The sequence below is a fragment of the Zonotrichia leucophrys genome, chromosome 4A (genome assembly GCF_028769735.1).
Source record: "Zonotrichia leucophrys gambelii isolate GWCS_2022_RI chromosome 4A, RI_Zleu_2.0, whole genome shotgun sequence".
Taxonomy (NCBI): domain Eukaryota; kingdom Metazoa; phylum Chordata; class Aves; order Passeriformes; family Passerellidae; genus Zonotrichia; species Zonotrichia leucophrys.
The window spans coordinates 8,701,880-8,722,925 of record NC_088174.1 but is presented as its reverse complement, the minus strand read 5'-3'; the positions used below and the strand labels follow the sequence as shown (position 1 = coordinate 8,722,925).

General features: G+C 47.0%; 1 protein-coding gene across 3 annotated transcripts in view; it reads left to right on the top strand.

The window, feature by feature from the left end:
* GAB3 (GRB2 associated binding protein 3) overlaps positions 1 to 16,152 on the top strand; it is a 65,970-nt gene extending 49,818 nt beyond the window's left edge. For 2 of the 3 annotated variants that reach the window (XM_064713340.1, XM_064713342.1), the window contains exons 3-10: positions 1,614 to 1,830; positions 2,239 to 2,711; positions 5,186 to 5,241; positions 6,339 to 6,588; positions 7,694 to 7,775; positions 9,358 to 9,460; positions 10,694 to 10,807; positions 11,803 to 16,152. In XM_064713340.1, the coding sequence (XP_064569410.1) occupies positions 1,614 to 1,830; positions 2,239 to 2,711; positions 5,186 to 5,241; positions 6,339 to 6,588; positions 7,694 to 7,775; positions 9,358 to 9,460; positions 10,694 to 10,807; positions 11,803 to 11,919 (1,412 nt within the window). In that variant the 3' untranslated portion in view covers positions 11,920 to 16,152. The remainder of the gene's footprint in view (positions 1 to 1,613; positions 1,831 to 2,238; positions 2,712 to 5,185; positions 5,242 to 6,338; positions 6,589 to 7,693; positions 7,776 to 9,357; positions 9,461 to 10,693; positions 10,808 to 11,802) is intronic. The other variant, XM_064713341.1, reaches the window with a different exon arrangement.
* Positions 16,153 to 21,046: the final 4,894 nt, after the last annotated feature.

Below are 21,046 nucleotides of genomic sequence, written 5' to 3'. Positions count from 1 at the left end.
AGGATCACCAAGCCAAACTCCCGGCTGTACAGGATGGCCCCGGGAATTGCACCGTGTGACTGAGAGGGTTTAGTTTGTGTTTAGTCATGTGCTGTCTAACCACCCAAGCCTTGGCAGTCCTCTCCAACCCCCTGGTCTGCTTGCATGTATACCCAGCACCTCCCAGGCTGAGAAGTGACTACAGCAGCCTAGTGCAGTGCCAAGGCTTGTGCCTCTGTTGAGGTTGGGACTAGATTGGACCTGCTGGAGGGTCTTAGGACCTCATCACACTCTGCAGGATCTGGGGCACAGGACACATGCAGCTTGTCAGGGGCTGGTTCCGAGCATTTCCATCAAGTTCTGGATATCAGCATTACAGAAATCTGCCATCTTGCTGCATGTTGAAGACATTTAAATTCTCAGTGTGGTTTTATCAGCAGTTCCTGGTTTCTTGTGTTCGTTTCTGCTGTGGGGTTTTTCATTTTGGAGAAGGGTTTGGCAGCTTTGCCTCAGGCAGTGTCTGAGCCAGAGATGGGCATCCACTGCCAAGCCCTGCAGGTGCCAGGGACCCAGGGAGCACTGCCCCATCCCCACACAGCTCTGGTGAAGGAACTGCCATGCAGCAACCTGAAACTTCATTAGAGAAACCATATTCCCTAACTGAGGACTTGTGCTCTTGGTGCCACTGTTTGAGCTTGCTGCCAGGAGCAGCTGCTTTTGGGGAGCTGCTCTGTAAAGACACCCTTCCTACCCCACAGTTGCCCCTTGTGGGAGGTCTGGATTGCACTTGATGTTTTGAGCTGGAATGGCCCAAAAGCTTTGTTTAGCTTGACTCTGTGTGGCCATTGCAGGGACAGAGGCCAGGAGAGGAACAGAACCAGACTTCTCTGCTGCCAGGCAGTGCTCAGGCCAGATGGGTCTGAGTGTGTCAGCCACAGGCTGCCACTGATGGTGTTCTTGGTGGTGTGAGCAGGCAGCCAGCTCTGGGCCAGCCCCACTGCCTGCAGCCCAGACCCCCTCCTGTCCCACTGCCATCAAACTCTGTGCTGGGGACACTGGAGTGTTATGCCCAGAGAAGGTGGCACTGAGCTCGGGCTCCCTGCACCTTGTGACCTCCAGAAAAGTAGTGTCACTTTTCTCAGGAGAGAAACTCTTGTGGTCTGGTGGCCAGCTGAGAGAGGCACAAAAAGCTTGCAGACAAGTTCAGAGCTTGTCTGGCTACTCCATGAGCTGGAAAGCTCAGCTTTGTCTACTGAGATCTAGCAAGTGGCAAGAAACCAATCCCTTTCCTTGTCACCATTAATTTGAAGTGTTGGAGATGAATAATTAAGTATTTGCATTAGATACTAAAAAACCACTTGATGAAACAGGCTGCTGTGCCTCGGTTCTTTCTTCAGCAGAGTCTGTTCCTCATTGCTGGCTGCAGGATGGAGAGGGGGACCCCAGAGCAAGCAGCATGGAGGACTTTGACAGCCTGGGCAGGGGGACCAAAATCAGGATCCCCTCTACCCAGAACCAGTGTTTGCCTTGACTCTCTGGTGCTCTGGTGTAAAACATCCCTGGTGCAAAGCAGGGTGGTGACAGCCAGGGCAGTCAGAGCCATCCCTCAGCCGGGCCATCCGTGTCCATTGCAGGTTCTGTGGAGAGCCTGTCTCACACGACCTCGTCCCCACAGCCCTCGCCGGCCGCCTCCACGCACGCGTCCCGCATCGCCGACCCCTCCTTCTCAGTGGAGCCCGCTGCTGCTGCCGACGCTGCTGCCGAGGAGACCCCCAGCGAGTCGGGCTCAGTCTTCCTCCCTGACTACCTCTTCCTGTCCAACTGCGAGTCGGGCAAGCTCAGCCACAACAGGTGAGTCTGGGCTCTGCCACCTGTGTCGGGCTGGAGCCCCCCTCTGTCTGTCCAGGCATGAAGCACAGCCCCAGGGAGCCCTGCCACTCAGGGCTGGCTTCCAAACACAACAGGGGACTACCAGCCTAATCCAATTTACAGGGTGCTTTTCATAGCACAGATTAGTGATTGAGCATCATGTGTTGGTCCTGTCCCTTTCCAAGGTGGGTGGCTGAGGATCTGACACACAGGCTCCCCCCAGACACCTGCTGTTGCCCAAGGTGCTCTACAGAGTGCCCCAGCCTCCAGTGCAGCTCAGAGGGAAGGGACAGATATTGTCCCAAACTGTGTGGTTGAGTTTTGTGTTTGCTGTATTCTTACAGCCAGGAGAAAAGGAAAGCTCAGATCCTGACCTCTGTCTCCTTGCAGGTGTGACAGCTGGTCAAATTCAGACAGATCTCTGGAGCAAACATCATCAGACGATGTTTTTGTTGACTCCTTGCAATCTCAGCCCTCCCTGTACCTTGTACAGCCAGCCAGTGCTGGCGCCGTGCAGCAGGTCGGAGCCGCAGCGGCAAATCCCAGCGTGGTGTCCAGGAACACAGACATTAGTGGGCCATGCAGTGACTTTTCCTCCTCTTCCCCGCTGCTGGGGACGCCGCTGAGCCCTGAGTTTCAGGCTGACAAGAGCCAGAAGGCGCTGCCCTTCGGGGTGACGCAGCTGGACGTGCTGTCCAACACGCCGCCGCCGCGGCCCCCCAAGCCCACGCACTTCTCCGACAGGAGGGGAGAGGAGCTGGGGGCCCTGCAGAATGGCCACGCAGGAGTCTGCCGGGCCCAGGTGGCTCTGGTGCCCAGAAGGATCTCCTTGTCCAGCTTGGACAACATGAGGAACTGGAAAGGTGAGTGTACTTCCAAGAGGCAGCAAAGCAGCACCAGTGTGATGGAGCTGCCCACATGCACAGAGTGGTTTTAACTTCCTGTTGTACCTCTCTCTCCTCCCCTCTGTGAAATCTTACACCACCCAATGTAACACCAAGTGCTGCTTTCAAATGAATTGGCAAGCAGGATTCAGTCCCTTAGCTTTGCTCCTGCTGTGTAGAAGCTTCTCAGTATGTGTGCAGATGGGCAGCAGTTTGGCTCTGATCCCTTCAGGGTGCCTCCTGTCTTGCTAATTTTCCCCCTTCCTCCTGAGAAGAGAAAGCAGTAGAAAAACCAAAATGAGAAGTCAGCCACTGATTTGGGCAGTGCCAATCTCTGTTTATACAGGTCAAAATGTGGGAAATGCCTCTGGAGCTGTGCTGCTTTGCTGCACACAGTCTGTTATGTGAGAGCTGCGTGTCCTTTCACAGCTTAGAGTAAAGACCAGGAAGTCAGGGAGACACTGGGGATGGGATGTAATCCTGGCTGAACCAGGGACTCTGCGTGTCCTTGAACAAATCCCACTCTGTCCTTGCACTTCAGGCTGGGCAGTCTGAAAACCTGCTGCTACAGAGCAAGGCAAGGCTGTAAAGCAAACTCCACTCTGAGCTGAGCTGGCTTTTCCACTTGCTCCTGAAACACCTTCATCACAAACAGGAGCAACAACCAAAACCCAGAACATCATGGTGTCAAAAACCAGCATCTGCAGTATGAGAAAACTATTACATGGAGCCACAGGACAGAGGGAGGCAGCTGGAATACCTGGCTGGAAATCATCAAGTATATTGTAGTGATGTGAAAATCTTCATTTTTGATGAGGAAAAAAGTGTAGGTTTTTAAGGACAAGCATCCTTTAGACTCCTGCAGTTTGAATGACAAGACAATGTGTGGGGCTGTTAGATCTTGCTCTTAAAGCTCAGAAGCTAAAGCAAGGAGATCTCTGCTCAGTCTGTCAGTGTACAGACAATTCTTGGAAGGTTTCTGGAGAAACACCCATCAGTGGAATTGCTGTTCTTAATTATCAGCTACATTTGGTTGCTCTCTGAGAGGTGCCGCTCTTGCTTGTGCACGTGTGCTGCCCCAACACAGCTGGTTCATGATCCTCCAACCCACCAAAATGTCTCTAAGAGGATTAAGTGGCCAAATGTCATGTTGTGCTGCAGGGTTGTCTCTGCCTGATGGGGGCAGCAATGAATTAATAAGTGTTGCTACTTTTTCTTACCCTAAGTGTAGCTGAAACCACTTGAAGGGTTAAACTCTGAATTAAAATGTGTTTAACAAGAAAGATCAGAAAAATAAAGAGGGAGAAAGCAGCAGTTTCTCACCAGCTTCCTCAGTGAGTGCACTCAAGTTATTAACTTATTTTTTTGCCCTGCTAACCTGCAAAAGGTGCACAGATGCAATTAGCCCAGGGAGAAAGCAGCATGAGCTAGTGGAAGTGCCATGAAGAAGGATAAACTGTGAGGCACCTGTATCCTGGTACCTGCCACAGCCTCAATGTCTTTTTGCCAAAAGAAATAACTGTAGCTGTCCCAGGACAGTGACTGTGTCTCTCTGAAGATGTATCTGCACTAACAGAATTGCTTTGTTCTTGTTTAGCCCTTTTGGCTGGTACCACAAAAATGCCCCCAGTTGCAGTACTGACATCTCTACCATAAGAGCAGGGAATGGATTAACATGGTTGCAGGGATTTGAGGTATTCTCACAGAAAAGCCATTTTCTGCACAGAAAACCCCTTTTCAGGAAAGGATGGTGGTTATAAGCATCTCCCACAGCTGAACTTCTATGTGCTGAATGCTGGCTTTTAGCATTTTTGGCTTTTGCTTGGAAAATAAAATTGGCCTATACTAAGGCCCACCTGCACAAGAGACTGGTGACTGTCTCCATGATCTGGCTGCTCATTCCCCATCACCTTGAGCCCCTTGCACCACATCAGCACTTCTGGATGAAAAAACAAAGAATTTTTCTCCTACCATTAAGTTCCCCCACACACCACTTTCTGTACAATAACAATTGCTTCCCTGGCACCTTAAAAGGCTCCAAAATAAATATCCAAGAAATAATATCTATAATAGCCCCTTTTCATATAATTTCCCCAGTTTGACAGATGGGAAAACAGAGAACAAATAGAGCAGGAGCTGCATTTAAATCTTTGCTTGCTTGCTTGCTCCCACACCAGCCTTTTTCCCCAACTGTTTGTGTTACAGGAGGCATAAGTTTCAGCTGGATTATACATGAACAGGTTCCTTGGTTTCATACTTAAAATAATGTAATCACTCTTGAAATGCTGCTGAGTTGGCTCTCATCTTAAGTGTCATTGTATTTCCTCATTTAGGAGTTATGGAATCTTTATAAAACTCCAATTATTTTAGAGCCATATGTTTTACTCCAGAATTATCTCTGTAAGGTTGCACTGCCTTATCCCATTTTTAATCACTTTTTTTTTTCCTCACAGCAGACATGGAAGGCAGTTCCCTAAGAAGTCGAGATAAGAGGCTTAGCTTGAATTTGGTAAGTACTCTGTTTGCACAAATTTAAAACACTGGCAGAAACTTCTCAGTGAATCATTTCACATCCTGGTACTCAATCATTCCTCTCCTCTGTTCAGCAGAAGAATTTAAGAAGTGGAAAAAGTGCCTAGCTTTGGGCAACTTCAGTGCTGGCTGCTTTGTGGCTTCAGTCAGCCTTTGAGAGAAGAGGGAGGGAGAGGCCTCAATCCTGAGCACCCCATTTTTAAAGCAGATGAAGCTGGGTCTGTTATGACAAGAGTTCCCAGTAACTTCATGAATTAAGCTGTTGACCAAGAGCACCAGGGCTTATTCCTTGAAAGAGGGGTCTAAAGAAGCCTATCACCCCATGGTCCTGAGGGATATCTCTTCTTTAGGACATTGGAAAATGTCTGCTGTCACAGTGCGTGTGGTTGAAGGCTCTGTCAGTCCACAGCTTCCTGCCTCAGCCTGTGACAGACGCAGTTCTAAATAGCACCATCTCACATCACATAGCCAGTCTTCAGCCTGGGGCTGGATCTTGTTTTCTGTGGCAGATCCTTTGCTGCTGGTGGGCAACTTATATTTTTCTCCTTTTTGAAAGCTTGCAAGGATTGTAATCACTCCCTCTCACCACTCAGCCAGCGCTAACCTGCGCAAAGTGATTTCCTAATGCTAATTCTCCGTGATCAGAAGTGAGTTGTAGGGTCTGTGTGTGCTCTCTCAGGGACACATTTCCACATTTGCTAGAGTCTAGTTCATCAGGTGTTGTCCTTTCAGACTTTTTTTGTATTCAGGATTAAGATCTTGCCTCTGACAGTAGTAACTCCGACCTCATTTTATAGATCGGAATTACTGCTGTGAGAGGCAAGTGCGGCCTTGCTGAAGCTGGCTGATTTCACCAATAAAGTCCCCAGGCAGCTTGGTCCTAGCTTCCAGCAGTGACTCGTGAAGCTCAGCGTGGACTGCTCCAGAGCTGGAGGGTTCACCTGAGCTCACACGTGTGTGTCTTGTCCATCAGAGCAGTGCTGGGCTCAGCTCAGGTGTGTTCCCAGCAGCCTGGCTGGGAGGTGCCTGGGCTGTGCATTAACGGAGCCCCCTCTCTGTGTCCCTGCCCTGCAGCCGTGCCGTTTCTCCCCGCTGTGCTCGGCCGACAGCTCTGAGGACAGCTACGTGCCCATGCGCCCCAGCACCTCGCCCTCCGCGCCCGCCTCCGACTGCTCCCCCGACGGCTACATCCCCATGAGCCCCGGCTCCGCCACCTTCACCTTCCCCGTGGTCAGCACTGAAAAACTCACCAGCCCCTTGCCCGAGCTCCCCTCCGACGTGGAGCCCCCTCCGGTGAACCGGGATCTCAAGCCTCGGAGGAAGTGTAAGCCCTGACCTCAAGTGCAAAGCCTGGGGGTCCTGCTGGTGGGGACATGGGTGACCTCCTTTGACAGTGTCCTTGGCATGTCTTAAAGCAATTCTCCCTCTAGAGGATGGGTTGAAATGCTGCACGGTCACTTACAGCACCGTAGCTGGGGATGTGCCTGCAGGGAGGTTTGTGAGTGGAAGAGCTTCCACGGCTGCTTCTGCAGTCCCAGCCCAGGATTGCCTGGCTCTCACTGTGACTGCAAACAGCCAAGGGGACCTAGCCTGGGAGAGACAGCAGGCTAAATCCTGCCACTCTGAGGTACATGTCTCACCAGCTCTCCAACCTGCCAGGAATGGGACATACAAACACTCAAGTACTCAAACTTGATGTGTTGGCTGTAGTTAAACCTCTCTTGGATAGGCACAGCTGTCTTAGTTTAATCAGGAATTTTCTGCAGATGCTTTTGCTGATGGTAATTTTCCACTCCTGTTTTCATGGCATGTCCAAAATCTGGGTTGCACTTCTAGAGAATATACTGGGGACAAAATTCAGATTTCAAGTGGGGAAATTGCCTAAACATAGCCTACAATAAAGCTCTTGGGGTTTCAGAACCACATAGTTACTCAGAAGTTGGTTCAGGCAGTGCTATTGTAAAGTGGGGGCAGACATTTAGACCATTGCCATGAGGAAAAGGAAACTCATATCCTTTCTTAAAGGGTCTTGAAAATGGTGGGCACATGTACATTGAGTGGTGACAGGGATGGTCCTGATCTCCATGTGTTGGACCTTTTTGTTTAGAACACAATCCAAAACCTGTTATAACCTGTAGGCTGAACCAGCCTCTCCCAGGCAGCATATACAGAGCTTATTTGGGGCAAGTGTATGTATCTCATGTGGCATTTGGTCTCTTTATGCACACTATATTTATTCTGTTATTTTAGGGTGATTGGAGGACTTTGCTTTCCAGCACTGACCAAAGAGGTCATTTGTTACTGATTTCCTTCTTGGTTATGTTCTGTGAAATACTCTGTTAGTTTCTTTCTGTTAATACAAAACTGCATTTTTCTGAACAGTCTGTACTTTTCATTGAAAACATAATTCCTTTTGTTCTTTCCTACAGCACGACCACCTCCTCTGGACTTGAGGAATCTCTCCACAATCCGGGAGCACGCTGCCGTGACCAGGATGTGGACTGTGCCTTAGTAAGTCAACAAGAAACCTGCCATTCCAATCTTCTGAGCATTAGCATGGAGTAGAGTTAAAAATAACTTATCCCATCCCACAGTAAAGATTCCTGGCAAAGTCCACAAACAGAAGTTCCCCAAGGTTTCTTTCAGTATCCCCCAGGCTTTTGCTGTCTCTGAAAAGCAGGGCTCCCTTTCACAATGGGCAGCTCCAGAGAATTCAGTGTCATGATTTGAAGGTTCCTTTTAACCTGGAGCTGGTCTGTGCTCTGGTGTGGCTGCTACAATGGCTAAAAGCTTGTCATGCCTAAAGTATGATCAATCCATTTTTGCTTCTTAAAATTAATACAGCAAAGTAGAACCAGATCAGATAAAGAGCTCCCTGAATTGTACACTGGGTGTAGAATTCTGCACAGCAGTCCACACTTGAACTTTTGGCATGACCTTTTGTCACTAGAAATTAGTTGTTGGTAAAACAAATGCCTTTGATCCCAAAGCCCAGGTAGTATGACCAGATGATAGTGTTGGGCTCCAAGGGCAGCAGAAGACCCATCTTCAGGGAACTTGTGAGCAGGAGAGGCCTTCAGCCTGCTGGTTAGGGGGGTTCTTGGCACAAAAGAAAAGGCAACTGTACCGAAGTGTGCATGCAAAAGCCATAAATTCCCACCAACCTCCTCTGCACACCCTGGGCACTCCAGAAAATGTGGGGGTTTGCTGGCATGAGTGCCAGACAGGGCATTTCCACTCCCCCATTTCAGGTTGTCACATGAAGGGCAAAAGAGACACAAGATGAGCAGTTTGTCAGTTGCAGAGCCCTCTCTCACATCCAGCCCAAGGCTGGTTAAGCCCCTTGGCACTGCCTGTTAGGGAAAGCCAATACCCTGCCTCCCCAGCACCCCTGCCAGGGCACTGAGGTTAATCAGTGCTGACACAGTGCAGAGTCCTGAAGCATAATGAGCTTAGAGTGAGTTTGCATGTTTTACACTAACAAAAATTAAAAAGTTATGCCAGAAACTAATACACCAAAAGGAATTATGCTGTTCATGCACAGAGAGGCCATCTAATTTCCTATTAACCAAGCCCATTGTGCTTGCCTGTGGTAATTTATTCACCATGCACCTCTGAGAGAATTATGTTCATGGGAGAGATTTCCTTGTGCAAGAGCTGAGTCACAGCCCTCTCCACAGCACGGGTGGCAGGCGTTGACGCTGTGTGCAAAGCCAGACCCAGTTCCTTTGCAGACTGATGAATTCACATCAGTCCCCAAAATGTGGATACCTGCGCAGCCAAGTAACTGCCCCCATCATCACCCAAATGAATGATAGCTCTGTGCCCCTTGGTAGAGAATTGCTTCAATGTTTTATGGTTTCTGGTGTACCAGATAGCAAACTTTCATAAACCCCAGAGGAAAAAATCAACAAAATCCGTCAGCAATATAGCACACTATTTCTAGAACTAAGGAGTGGCTTTGGACATCCTCTCCACAAAGGCTGCAGCCTTAGTGTGAGTTTATTCACCATATGGACTGTGTCAGGCTTTGGCTTCATTTCAGTGCATCTGTAAGATGCTTCCTTAACCTCTCCTGTGTTTTTCTTCATAGCAATCGAATGAGCTTTATCTCACCAGAAAGAGACAGTATTAATTCAGCAAGAATATTTGCCAATTCAGTTTCCGGAGAAGAGGAAGAAAGTTACATTCATATGGTAATGTCATTTTCACACAGCCATCCTTTGCTTTATGCTGCTCTCTCACATTGATGGAGAATGCAGAAGTTTGTTTTCTAAGAAAAAAACGTTGAGGAGGTTTGTCCTTTGCCTTCTGGTTTGTTTCTTTTTTTTTTCAAATGATGAAATGGTTTTAAACCAAAGACACTGGGACCAATTTACAGAGAGATAAGGGAAGCCCTTTTCCTGCTCTGCAGAACTCAGCTGTTCGCCCACGAATGTTGCTGAACAGTTCCAAGAGATCACAGGGATCAGCCATATTTACATGAGAACTCATTAAGACAAAAGAAAATTAAATCTTTTCACCTTTTAAAAGTGTGCCTTGCAAAATCTCCTAGGAAATAACAGAAAGCTGTTAGTGCACTTCCTAAAGAAACACACCAATATTGTGCAGAAACAGAACTCCCATTAAAGTCTCATTGCTTCTGCTTTGGCTGGTGGCACTAACCCCACTTCCCATCCCATGAAAGAGGAACATCTGGCTTTGTGGCTTCTTTTTTTTCCATTTAGTCTTTAGCCATATCTTGCAAAAGATCAGAATCTTGTTTTACTTTGAATTTTAGGTGGAAATGGATCTCAAATCCATTCATCTGAGCCAATGTCTACAGATCTGCTCCACAGCCAGAGTCCAATAGCTATAAAAATATATTGCAAAACTGACCACAGTCTCCATGAACCATAGCTTCCAATTTTAACCCACATCTTTACCAGATTGAAATCTGCTCAAAAGGGCAGTTCCAGTTGTAACCATTCCTTATTTGGTTTTTCTAGTCTAGGAAAACCTGACCTATGTTTGTGGTTGTAATTTTATGAGAATAATTTTCAGTTTCTGGATTTTAACTGAATTTTCACCATTTCTTCAATTTCATTGAATGATGATGTTTAAATGGGCACCCCTGCAAATCTGAGCATTCTGAGGGATTGGGTTGAGAAGCTGAACACAAGTCCTTGATAAAATTGAGTGTAAATCAGTCTGTTTTGGTTTTTTTGCCAGAATTATCAGGAGAAAAATGTTCTCACAATTTCTTTATCCCACAATTATCAGTGTTATGCTGTGGTTAGTAACCAAATGCACCTTTGGCTTAGACAGAGGGCCCTGACTGTTCTCATTCACATTCTGCCAGGTGAATCTCCCAGCTCCCAGCTGTGATCCTGTTTCCTTCTAGAATCATGTTTTTTAGAGCATTAAAAGTTTTTCTTTTTCCCTGACAGGAACACAGACAGGCCACCTCTCCATACAGTGGTGCTTTTCCATGGACAAGGAAATCTAACCTTGATTACTTAGCACTGGATTTTAACTCTGCTTCCCCATCCCCTGTGCAGAAGGTAGGAGTCATCTGAAAAACCCCACAGCCTCCTGCCTTTTGGTCTGCTGGGAGGAAATCCAGACCCAGGGTGGCATTCTGCTAGGTGCCCTGAGTGCCATGATGAAGCCAGCCCTGTTTCCAGCTGACTGTATGTGTGTCGGGCCCAAGGTTAATATGATAAAAGCATGGTGAGGGGGCTGAGGTGTCCTTAGTGACTCAGAGGGATGCTGCTAACACAAGCTCAGCACAGGGTATGAGACTGCTCTGGGAAGTGCAGCCATGGGCTTGTGGGCCAGCAGGTTGATGCTTGCAGGATCTCTGCATGCTCCTTCATTTTCATCAAGTCTCCACAAAGCCTTTCCTGCTAGTTTTCCCAAAAATCTCTTTGCAGTAACAAGTTTGCAGCCCACGATAAATCCATGGGGTAAAACTGTACCATCTCTTATTGTCTGGCAAAATGTGCATCTTTATTCTTGCATCATCAAAACCATTTCAATTTCTTTTGCAATACTGGGAAATGTGTTCCTTGTTCCAAAGAACTTCTAAGCTACACAAGTGGTGGGTAGGTATGACTGCAAAGCAATGAATTGTTGTCAGTTGGGATCATTTTATGTCCTATGTATCATTTTGCCCATCAGCCCATACTCCCAGATGCAAAAGACTCATAACTCTTAAGCTTTCTTATTTAAACCCTCCCTGTATCTGAAATCAGTTAGGTTATCCCTGCAGCAGCATCACTCAGATGAGGAGAGAATGATTATCTGCAGGGAAATAGCCAGTACAGCATGTTTCCCTCACTTGCTGGGCTGAGTGACAGGGTGACAGATGGATGATTGTAGCTGAAGCAGGCTGTAAAGCAATGCTTTTGTCAGCTGATGTCACTGTGAGCTTCACGGTGAAGGGAAGCAGTCAAGGAACGAGGGAAAGGGAAAACAGAAAATCAAGCTAAGTTTTACTAGCACCCCTTTTCAACGTGAAAATTAAAACATTGTTTTTTTCTTCTCTGTCCCATAGAAACCTTTTCTGTCTGAGGAGCAGAGAGTGGACTATGTCCAGGTAGATGAACAGAAGACTCAAGCTTTACAGAACACTAAGCAGGAATGGACAGATGAACGACAATCAAAAGTATAAAGGAAGAAGATTTCTGGAAGGGATCTGGAGGGGTTTGTTTTTGCACTGGAACCACAATGCTAATGAAGCAGCTATCACAGGAGAGCTCAAAGGCAGAGAGTTGTAGGATGCTTACAGTCTGTAGAGGCATTTTTACTGGAGACCTTTGATTTCAGCTGGAAGAAGGATGTTGAGTGAGTGAGTGGTTCACTGATGACTGAAGCAATGCATTAGCCTTTTACTGCCCTTACCAGTGTGCTCCATGGTACCATTTCTGGCATGATTCTGCAACGAGTCATACACTTCATGTTAACAAATCCACTACAAGTTGTATTAATCTAGTTCCTCCTGCCTTCTCCTTCTGTGCATAATTCCTAGTTGCTAAAGCTATTTTTTGATATTCCTACAAATGCTGCAGGTGCTCAGAGTGCTTTTGTGGCAACAGGCATCTGACAGGTTTTGGTGACTAATCAACTAAGGGCTAAAATACTGAAACAATAATAAGAACTTTTTGACTATATAGTGCTTAAGCAAAGAGAATTTTGAAAAATATTTTCCCCTGGGTTTAAAAGGTCTGGCTGTGAGCTGAAGCTGTCAGAACTCAAAACAGGACTACGTGTCCATGCCACTGGAATGCATGGTCTTTGACCCTCTGGATGGTGGTCACTGTACTCAGCTTCTTCCCTCCATTGTGGCTCATACCTGTCACTTTTCTGTCTGATTCCTACTGATGTTTCCTCCCCTGTCTTGGGAAGTGTCTTCAGCACAGCACAGCTGCTCTTCTTGTAGGAGGATGCAGCCACACAGCTCTTGGCTGGCCAAAAAATAGAAAGGGAAGCTGTGAGCCTGTTTCTGCAAGCCTTGAGAGAACTGGCAAAGGATCAAGACTGCTTTCATCTGAACAGCAGAAGGAATGCCATTGGAATGCTGGTAGCAGTCGTCAATCTGATTGTTTCACTAGACCCACCCCAAAATAAAAAAGAGCATTAGGAAGTGCAGCGTGCTCTGGGAGGCCAGGAGCCTGCCAAAACAGGACAACAATGTGCTCACACAGCATGAGGACCTCTGGGTTCAGGAAGCTTATCTACCTTGGGACTTGTTACAGGCACTATCTCAGGATGACATGTGTGTATAGTTTATAAGATATTTAACTTTAAATGCTTGGCTGTGGTCTTTATTTTACAGTGGCACACAGCCACCTGACTCATGGAAGTGGGCAGTGGTGCTCAGTGACCCACACTGGGTTTGGTCTCGCAGGCTTTGCTCCTGTAGGTGAGTCCCAGTAGCCATAAGAGGTCTGATCCTGTCATCAGGGACAGACAGACAGGACCCTTACAAAAGATTTCTTCTCTGACAGTGCCAATTCCCTGGCCTCCCTTCATGTGCCTGTTGTTACTACTCAGTTCATTGCTGTAACCTGACATCCTAGAAATTCTAATCTACAAAGAGAGGTCATAGAAATGCCATTGCAGAAACCACTGGCATGTCAAGGCTCCTCCTCAGCTTGTTCCTTATCCCCTGTGTGCTCCCACCATTCAGGCACTCTGGGAGGCCATCGCTCATCCCGTGGCAGAGGCAGCATAGCTAACAGAAACACAGTTTTCCTCCTACCTCAAGAGAGCTGAAGGGCTTGCAGGTCTCACTGCTTGTTTAGCCCAGCCCCTGGGGATCTGTGGTGACCAGGATCTCACTGGGTTACCCTGCAAGAACAAGGGTCACCAGCACCTTCACTGACTGGGGCAAACGGGGCACCCAGGCCTGCAGGGTGAAGTGTCCTGGACTAGAGCTGCTGCTCGGAAATTGGGGTTATCCTGCAGGTAGCTGACCTGCTGTTCCTCCTGCCTGCTCCTCTCCCCCCTCACCAAAGCTCTCAAATTGAAGTTGATGTTCATAAAAATTTTGAAAATAATTCCAACTTTTCCACATGCATCTTGTCTGTCTGGTGTGAAATTTAGTTTGTTAACACCCAGCTGTTTTGTCCTCTAACTGACTTAGCAGAGCTGGGAGCACCCATGCCCTGGGAGTGGTATTGTGACAGGGGAGAGGCAGTGGAGATCTGCACCTGCACAGAGGTGTCAGAGAGAGGGAAGCAGGGAAGGGCTATGGATACTGAGACCTTTGCCTTTCTGCTCAAATGAATTGCCTTTCTTTCAAAGTGTGCAAATAACACGTGTCCCTGAAAACTCTTGGTATGTGCTGATGCACTGAAAGGGTTAAAAGACCACCTAAAAGGCATTTTAAATTACAGACAGACAACCTCCACAAAGGGTGAGTGAAGTTATGTTCTGCTGCTGCAGATCCCAGGTTGTGGAGCGATGGCAGAGCAGCCTCTGATGCAGATCAGAATCACAGATCAGCTCGTGTTTGACTGGAGTGTTTCCTTTCATGCTGTCAGAAAATATTCTCAAATGGAAAAACACCAAGTTATTGGAGACAACTGACTCACTTGTTATTCTAGTTTATTGTAAAAATATTTAAACTTCAACAAACCTGGCCAACAGATCATTCAGAAGTTTAGAGAAGAAAGAGCTATATCTGGATTTCTACTCCCCTAAAAGGACATAAGCATATAGCTTGGCAGGGACTGTCCTTAGAGGAGAATGGCCCCTTTCAACTTCCTGTGTCCCCTGCTTGCCCTCACAACACTCTTATCTTGATCAAATGCTGCTCACTGGTGTCTAACTTAGAGCTAAGTTTGAGGGTCTATTCTGATTTTTCATGTGATGTCTGTTTTTACCAGCTGCTGCAGGGCCCATGACATTCTTTGCAGGTACAACACATGAAACAGGAGCAATTAAAAAATACTGGGGGATAAAATTTAAAAGCAGAGCAGTCCTTCTCAAAGGCTTTTTTTCCCTTTTGTTCTAGTCAAATTCTACAATACTTCAAAGAGGGTTAAGAGGAGCAGGATGGTGGGAGGATGGCAAAGCCAAATCTGCTGTGGCCACCTCACCACGAAGGATTTGGGTGTGAGGGGAGCCATGACTGACAAACCTGTGAGCCAGTACCCACAGAGCAAGCTGCTGGGAGTGGAGGAGTGTTACAGAGCAAAAAGAAGTTGCTGTTCAGTTGAGGCTGTTCTTAGATCCTAATCCCTTGGCCAAGAAGGAAAGAAAATGTGAAAACTGAGTCAGCTTTTGACACTGTCATGACTGAAAATATAGCCCAGATTGGAGCCCTTGGTTAGTACTGGCTCTGGGGCCAGCCAGGCACATTCCTGATGACGTTCTCTTTTTGCCATGGGTCTGTTACTTGCGTGTGTTTTTTCCAAAAGTGTGGTGAGAGCTGATGCAGAGAGCACAGAGTGGCCATGGTCCTTAGCAAACCCTGCTGAGGGAACTGGCACTGCCCAGCCCAGGTATTGTAGTGCCTTCTCTAGAGCTGCTGGGGCCTCTCATTAAAAATAGGGAGAGCACTAAATGAGCAGAGCTGTTTTGGTTTAATTGGAAATGTCACCTTGTGGAGTTGCTGGATGAAACTTGGTTGCAGGATGACATGGAAAACAGCCAAGCTCAATGGTTTGAGTCCTGTGGTTATTGTTGGGTTCCCCCCACTGATGTGTTTAATATGGCCTTACTCTCTCCTTCAGTGACTGCACGTTTGACCAAGGCATAGCAGGTCCACAGCTCACTTGCTTATTGGACATTTCCCATATACATTCCACATTTCTAATTCCTTTATGACAGGAGGCAGCATTAATTTCCTTACTGGCAGAAATGAACACTTAACCTGAGAAATGCCAGCAGCCATGAAACTGGAGCAAGGTGTTTTCAGCCAGCTCACTTTGCCAGTGGTAGCACCTGCTTTCTTCATTGTCACTAACTACATCCTAGATGTAGATTTTGGAGTTGCATTCACTTGCATAATTCAGAAGTTCAGTAATTCAAAGACCACCAGATGCTGTGATGAGAACAAAGTACAGGGCAATGCCTTCCCTTTGTCCCCCTGTTCTGCAAAACTTGCTCAGGTTTAAAAAAAATGAAAGCCACCAAAATAGCAGACATTTGCCATGTCAAAGCCAGGATATTTTTTGTTTTCAAATAAAAATAAACTTTTTCTTGTGCAAATGAAGCATTATACTTTTTTTGTATTTGTAAATCTGTGGGGAAGCATTAAACAGTCATCTCTGTTACGAAGGGACAAGTCATTGCTAGAGGGAAGGGGCTCACCTTCCTCATGTTTCATTGTAATGTTTGGTGTATATATTTGCACATTAAACTGTATCTTTTTTCTAATAAATTAATATAAAAGGTAGCTGTGATCTTTAATTGTTTTGGTGTGTGAAAGTGCTTATGGGATAAGCTCCCACATCTTTGATTTCATGCTTTTTCCATTTTTAAATTCTCTTATTAGGCAGTGACTTGTTCATATAAAATATTTGGATGCAAGTTGAAACAAATTTGCAAAAAAATGTCATGTGCCTGTGTATCAGGGAGATTATTTGCAGCATAACAAAGAACTGTGAAGCTGTGGCTTGGGCTGATGTCTGTGTCCTCCTGGGACAGGGAGAGCTGCAGTCTCCCAGTCACAGCCAAGGGGCAGGAAGGGGCCACAGCTCCTGAACAACCATGTAGAGCACAAGCACAAATTTATTCAGCACATGCTCCAGGCTTGGATTCAAAGGCTGGTTGTTATTTAACCTGGTCTTTTAATTGCTCTGTGCTGAGCAGTGTAGTTGCTGGTAATACAATTTCCACATGCAGCAAGCTGGGAATGTGGGATCCTTTCAATGTGCACGTCCTGGGAATTGGAAGGTGAAACAAGGCAGTCCATGGGAGGAGAGCTGAGCAAGCCTTGCTGCTAACAAGCCAGGTAGTTTGGAAATAGTTTATTTATTGCTTCAGGCAAGTGCCACTTTTGGATCTGCACGCTTTGTAATCTGGCTGGAGGCACAGCGTGGGGATGGAGGGAGGTGGAGGGCTTGGAGAGCCCTGATGGAAACTTGGCTGCTCAGCTCAAGACACACAGACACGTGTGGCTCAGATAAGCCCTCGCCTGCAGCCTTGATAGAAGGGAACTCTGTGACATTTTGTGTTTGGTCTTCCAGGGAGGCCGGGTCAGACAAATAAAAGGTCAGATAAAGTCTGACTGATGTTTCACAGCTCCTCCATGTGCTCTGCCCAGCAGAAATGGCAACAGCCCTTTTACCAGGGAGCACTTCCCAAAAAGAGACCTCCCTCAATGTCCCTCCTCCCAGAGCCTCAGAGGGAAACAACTGGGTCAAAAAACAACTGCATCAGTCCTCCCACCGTGGGGGGAGCCAAGAAGCTCTCACACTTCCACACCTCCATGCAAAGTACTTTACTGATTGGGTAATAATAATAACAACAACAATCTCCTCTGGGCGAGGAACCTTCTTCTCATATCCAATCTCTCAGCCCTGCACGTTTTGTCTCCTCAACTCTTCTGGTAAAAGTGCACTTGCTTTAACCAATATTTTAGCCAGAGATGCTCAGGAGAGCATCTGCCTTAGAAACAGACATTCCTTCATTGTCCTTGGGCTCTGTATCAGCTCAACACAACAGTGGTGATAGCTCATTTCTCTCCAGGAGATCTCCAAGAGTTTTGGCAACAGAACTGTTGGGAATTTAGTTGAAAAGAGACTAGAAAAGTACAAAGCCATGGCTCATTCCAAGTCCTGCACCTGCAAAGATAGTGTGTCCTTGGGCCTAGCTGTAGTAGGATAACAAATAGTGAAAGAGACATGAGAAAAGAGAGATGTAACCCCTAAGGAATGAGGAAGAGTTCATGGTATAGTTTAACCAATAGATTGCTTGGCTTATAGAATATTCATAAGCTTATTATTTGCTGTATAAGTGTTTGATACTTTCTTCAATAAACTGGACCTGTGATGAACCAGCTGGTGTCCTGGTCCCCTTCCTAGAACACAGAACCATACTTTAGTTCCAGTTTTTCATGTGGCTTTTGCAGGACAGTGACTTCCCCCAGGCCAGTGGCAGTAGCAGAAACAACACTGAATTTGTGGGTTCTTAGTCCTGCACTTTTGCTAGCAACTTATGCAGGCTTCACACTGTGTTTTGACAGGTCTTAAGATCTGCATTTCCCCATCAAACAGCATCCAAAGCTCCTCTTCCAGTTGTTTAGGGCACAGAGTGCAGAGGGACTCAGCTATTGGGTTATACATATTAATGGGAGCACACTGGCAGCCAGGGGTACCACATCCAGCAGAAACAAAGGATGCACTGGCAGTGGCTCAGCCCATTCCCACCTGGGGAGCTGATCCCAGGCCCTGTTGTAATGCAGCAGGCAGCAGGGAGCAGCCCAACCTTTCATTCACTGTCCTGTTTTGTTCTACTTTGATTTTTCTTTCACATCCAATTTTAGCATAAGCTCATTGTTAAACAGCCCCAGCATCCTGCTCTGACAGCTTTGGGATCTTGGCATATCCATCACTGTGTAAGAGCCTGAAAAGCCCTTGCTCTCTGATGGGCTCACACTCAGGGCCTTAAAGCTTGGGGCAATTTGAGGGGGTTTTTTCATGGCATGGGTTTGTGGTGGTTGTTGCAGTTCAGTTTGCTCCTTCGTTCAGAAATTCCATTCTTTGTCAGGAGCTCAGCTTCTTGGAAGTGCCTCTGACTGCTGCTATCTTCACATGGCTGGCTTTGCTGCTGCTGTCATTTCTTAGCATCCTTCCCACCATGGGCAGCATGGGGGAGACCTGCTCTGCATTTTCCCCTAGAAGGGGAAACCCACAGACCCCTCCCATGAAGCATCCTTTCTGCCACCTGCTCCAGGAGCCTGTCGCTCTGCCAGCATCTTGGTTTTCTCTGGGAAGCCACTGAGTGTTTTGTAGAGTTACACAACAGTGAAAAGGAAAAGACACCAAATAGAGGCAGCACTGGCAGGTGTCTGCAAGCACTTGAGGAGGTGCCAGAAGGCAAATAGAGCTTTTTCCTTTAAATTTCCAGATCAAAATTCAGGACAAGCTTTAAATGCAACCTTTTATACAGTCTGAAAGTGAGAATTCCTCTACAGAAAGACATGGAGGACTGAGCAACACAGGAATTCATTAAATCCCCAAGGTCTCCATAACTGTTCCTTTTTTCTGTTTAGCATTAATGTGGCTTTCAGGAAGCAGCCAGGCTTATCAGGCAAAGGGAGACAAAGTTTACAGGAGGAGTGCCAGTGGGGCTTGTGTGCCCCTGCTGCGGTGGCATCCAGCTGATTTCCACCAGCCCCAATTGACACGGAGCTGTTCCCCTTCCCACCTGAGCTGCCCGAGGACATGCCCAGCCAGGGCTGTGTCAGGCTGTGCCCAGGGGGGACACACTGACCCTCTCCTGCCTCCTCCTGCTGCTGCTTCCCCTGACAAACAGCCTCACACCCACAGGGCTGTGCCCAGGCCCCTTGGGGCCCCAAAAATCCAGAGGCTGAGAGATTTGCCCTTGGCCACATAAGCAGGTGACTCAGTCATGTCTTAGGGTATGTTCATTTAGACTATGAGGAAATTATTTTAAAGCACTGAGCAAGCCCAGTGTACTAATCCTGGCAAATGAAGTTCCCCCAGAATGGTAAGGGCTTCCCAGAGGAAAATTTATCTGGCTTTTGGTGTAAATTTCATGCATGAAGATGAGGCAGGCAGCAGGACAGCAAGGCAGGCTGTTTACAGTTCAAAACAATAGATGTCTTTTTAAAAGTGTTTTTAAAATAAAAAAAAAAACCAGAAGATTCATCATTTCTTTGGTTTAACTTCCTCCACAGTTAGTCAGAAATCATCAGGAAATGGCACTGAAGGAAATCCGTCCTGTTCTGCCTGCTCAGCACAAGGAATGTGCTCACCCCAGGACAGGGGAGGGGGGCTCTGCCCTTCAGAGCTGAGCAACTCAGAGAGACAGCTCAGCAGGGAACTTGCATGAATGTAAAGACAAAATGACAGGGAGAAAAAATAAAGATGGGTTTCCACAATCAGCACAGCCAGAATCTGACTTTTGCACCAAATTAAAATTTGGAAGGAATAGCCAGAAATGTCAGTAATTCTTTTTTCCATGTTTATAAATGGGGGGGATAAAAACCAAAACAAGACGAATGGCCCTTAGCTATTGATGTTATCTGTCTTCCCAGAGTCCAAAACCATCTCAGCCACCACTGGTGGCTATTGCTTAAGCAGAGAGTGGGGGAGCTCATCACCATGGCTGGTTATTAGAAAAAAGCAAACACAACACAGAGTATATTCCATGGCTACTGAAAGTCTTTGCCAGCACCAAGTGCTTTCTTTCACCAAAGTATTTTCCTTTTTTCCTCCCCTCTCCTGTTGGGGTGATGGCCACCAGGCCACACATGATGTGAACAGCAGATAAGGATTCTCTCTAGACCCTTTGAAGGACAGATATTTGCATGCTTTCCAAGCCAAAATAAAAGGTGATGGTTTAGGATGTGAAAGTTTGTTCCCTTGAGCTCCTACCCACTGGAGCCTTGGGCAAAGCTGAGGGGAAATCCAGGACTCAGGCCCTCAAGTTAAAGCAATTCACCTGGATTTCTTCTCATAAAGGGCATTTTTCATCAACTGCTTGGTAACAAAATCAGTCAGCATGCTGTTTTGGCTGATGTTAAATTGGCTGCAGAATCACTACTGCCCTTGCCTGTTCCCAGCCCCACAGTGTCCACCACCAAGGTCCATGATGTCCTGGCTGCTTCTACCAAGGCTGAGCAACCCAACCTGGATTTATCAAAGCCAGAATTTCTGGTATAGGTTGTTGTTTGTGCCACCAAATTAGACACACAGGACAGAGCTCAAGGACACCCTTCAGGCAGGGCTCACCTCCTCCTCCCCATGTCTCAGGCTGTCAGACACCTTCCTTATGTGCTGCTTCTTCACTTCACAGCCCATCTGAAAGACTCCCAGCCCTGAGGGGCTGCCAGTGGAACAGTACATGCTGGAACTGAAAAGCAAGCAGACCTCTATCTGTATAAAAGATTTTTATCTCTGTAATGTGTATCTATATATAGCTTGAGGACACATCTATGTATATAGTCTCAAGAAGCAGAAGGCATCTGTCTCTTACACTGGGACACAGAGGCATGTAGGGGCTGGCCTGGAGCTGCACTGCTCCTCAGGGAAGAGCAGAGTTTCCATTTCTGTGTCTGCCTGGCTGCCCAGGGCCTGCTCTGCCGTGCCTGTGCACACCAA